The 2,085-nt window shown below is 55.3% G+C and overlaps 1 protein-coding gene across 1 annotated transcript in view; it reads right to left on the minus strand.

Annotated features, from left to right (window-relative positions):
- Positions 1-2,085, minus strand: part of ALPL (alkaline phosphatase, liver/bone/kidney) — a gene marked incomplete at its 3' end in the record, with an annotated part of 5,874 nt that overhangs the window by 2,016 nt on the left and 1,773 nt on the right. The window contains exons 4-7 of the mRNA XM_010014676.1: positions 2,014-2,083; positions 1,764-1,939; positions 217-360; positions 31-68 (exon numbers count right to left, since the gene is read on the minus strand). Coding sequence (XP_010012978.1) covers positions 31-68; positions 217-360; positions 1,764-1,939; positions 2,014-2,083 — 428 coding nt within the window. The remainder of the gene's footprint in view (positions 1-30; positions 69-216; positions 361-1,763; positions 1,940-2,013; positions 2,084-2,085) is intronic.

Here is a 2,085-nt window from a genome sequence, read left to right on the forward strand (position 1 = left end):
GGGAGCACGCCGCTAGTGTGAAGCTTAAGCGCCAGCAGGTCCCTCCGGTGCCACACGTACTTGGCAACCTGGGGACAGGCACATTGTCACCTCCCCATCCCCTCAGCCAACCCCAGGGCTGCTCTATCCCCCCTCTCCCCACAATATTCCATCCCCCAAATGGCTTTGTAAGGTCACAGTGGGGTGTCCCCCCTCCCAAAGCGATGTCCCTGTCACCTTGCCAGGGGGCTTGGCATCATACCACGCCTGGACGAGGTCCCTGCGGTCCAGGCGGGTGCCCCGGTGCTTGTCCTCATGGGGATATTCCACATCACTAGCATTTTTGGGGAACATGTACTTCCTCCCCCCGCCCAGGATCACCTGCAGAAAAAGGGGAAAAAGCATTTTTCAAGTCGTTTTGTCATTATTTTTCATGCTTCTCTCCCAATTGGGGTTTAACGGGGGAAAACCCCAAGGAGGCAGCGCAGGATATCCAGGAAAACCCCGGCAACACATGGAAAAAACACACAAGGAATCTGACCCTGCTCAAAATAACCCGGAATCTCTTCCTATTAATTAAAACCAGGCCAAAAATACCCATCTCCAGCAGCAAACTTGGCTTTTCCATGAGTTTTTGCTCTCCCCATCGGTGGGAGGGATGCTCCACAGTGGGATCCCCGCATGAACCCTCTGGGATGGAGCCTCATCCCGTGGCTCCCGCTGTTTGCTTTGGAGCCTGATTTATTTGGCCTCTGTTATTTATAACCAAGCAGAGATTTTAGGTCTTTTCTTTCATCCCCCCACTTTCTCCATGCAGAAGGTGAATTATAAAGCTGCAAAACACCAGCGCCAAAGTTATTAAGCCAAAAAAAAAGGGACAAAAAAAGTCTTTTCCCCACTATATAATTATTTCCAGCCTGGGACAGAGTTAAATTTATATTAAAGGGAAAAAAACAGGAGAAGAGGCTATTAAAGAGCGAAATAACAGGCTGAGATGTTTGGCTTTGGGGCTGGTTTGAAGGACACACAGTATTTATTTACAGGCTGCATTTCTGTGTGGATCCGCAGCGAGGGGCAGAACCAGGGGGAAATGGAGGGTTTGGGGTATGGGAAGGATGAGAATGGAGAGAGCTGATGTGGGACAGGTCTGGGGTGACTCCTGGTCCCAGCCCTGCATCTGATGAGGTCTGGTCACATATACACCCAACGTGCTGAAAGCCCACCCATGGGTGGTCCTGGTCCCACATCTGCTGAGGGTTTTGGTTCTCCACCCATGGGTGGTCTAGTCCCACACTGGATGTGGATCCTGGCTTTTCACCCATGGGTGGTCCAGGTCCCATATTGACTTGGGGTTCTGGTTCTCTACTCATGGTTTGTCCTGGTTCCACATGTACTGTGGATCCTGGCTTTTCACCCATGGGTGGTCCTGGTCCCACATCTGCTGGGGGTTCTGGTTCTGCACCCATGGGTGGTCCTGGTGCCGCATCTGTTGGGGGTTCTAGCTCTTCACCCACTGGTGGTCCCAGCCCAGCATCTTCTGGGGGTCCCAACTCTGCACCCATTGGTGTTGTCAGCCTCACCTCTACTGGAGTGGTCCTATCCTTGCACCCACTTTGTCCTGGCTCTTCACCCACCAGTGGTTCCAGCCCAACATCTCCTGAGGGTCCCATCCCTTCACTCACTGGGAGTCCTGGTCCCATGTATACCCCAGCCCTGGGCCGCTCCAACCCTCACCCCTGTGTGGTCCCATCCCACATCTCTGGTGGCCCTGTCCCCATCCCTACCTCGATGTCAGGGATGTTCTCCACCAGCTGCCGGGCAATGTCCCTGCAGCCGCCCTCCAGCGCGTCCGGGGGCATCTCCCCATCCGAGTACCAGTCACGGTTGGCAGAGTGGGCATAGGCAGCGCTGGGCGTCGCGTGGGTCACCCGCGTGGTGGTGACGATGCCCACGGCCTTGCCTGCACCACAAGGTCAGGGGTGATGGTGGGAACACCCCCAAACCCCAATGCTTTACCCCCACCCAGCCCCTCACCTGCATCCTTGGCCCAGCGGAGGATGGAGGTCACCTCCTGGCCCTTGGTGGTGTTGCAGCGGTCGCGGGTGA

This window comes from Nestor notabilis, unplaced genomic scaffold (assembly GCF_000696875.1).
Source record: "Nestor notabilis isolate BGI_N333 unplaced genomic scaffold, ASM69687v1 scaffold8875, whole genome shotgun sequence".
Classification (NCBI taxonomy): Eukaryota; Metazoa; Chordata; class Aves; order Psittaciformes; family Psittacidae; genus Nestor; species Nestor notabilis.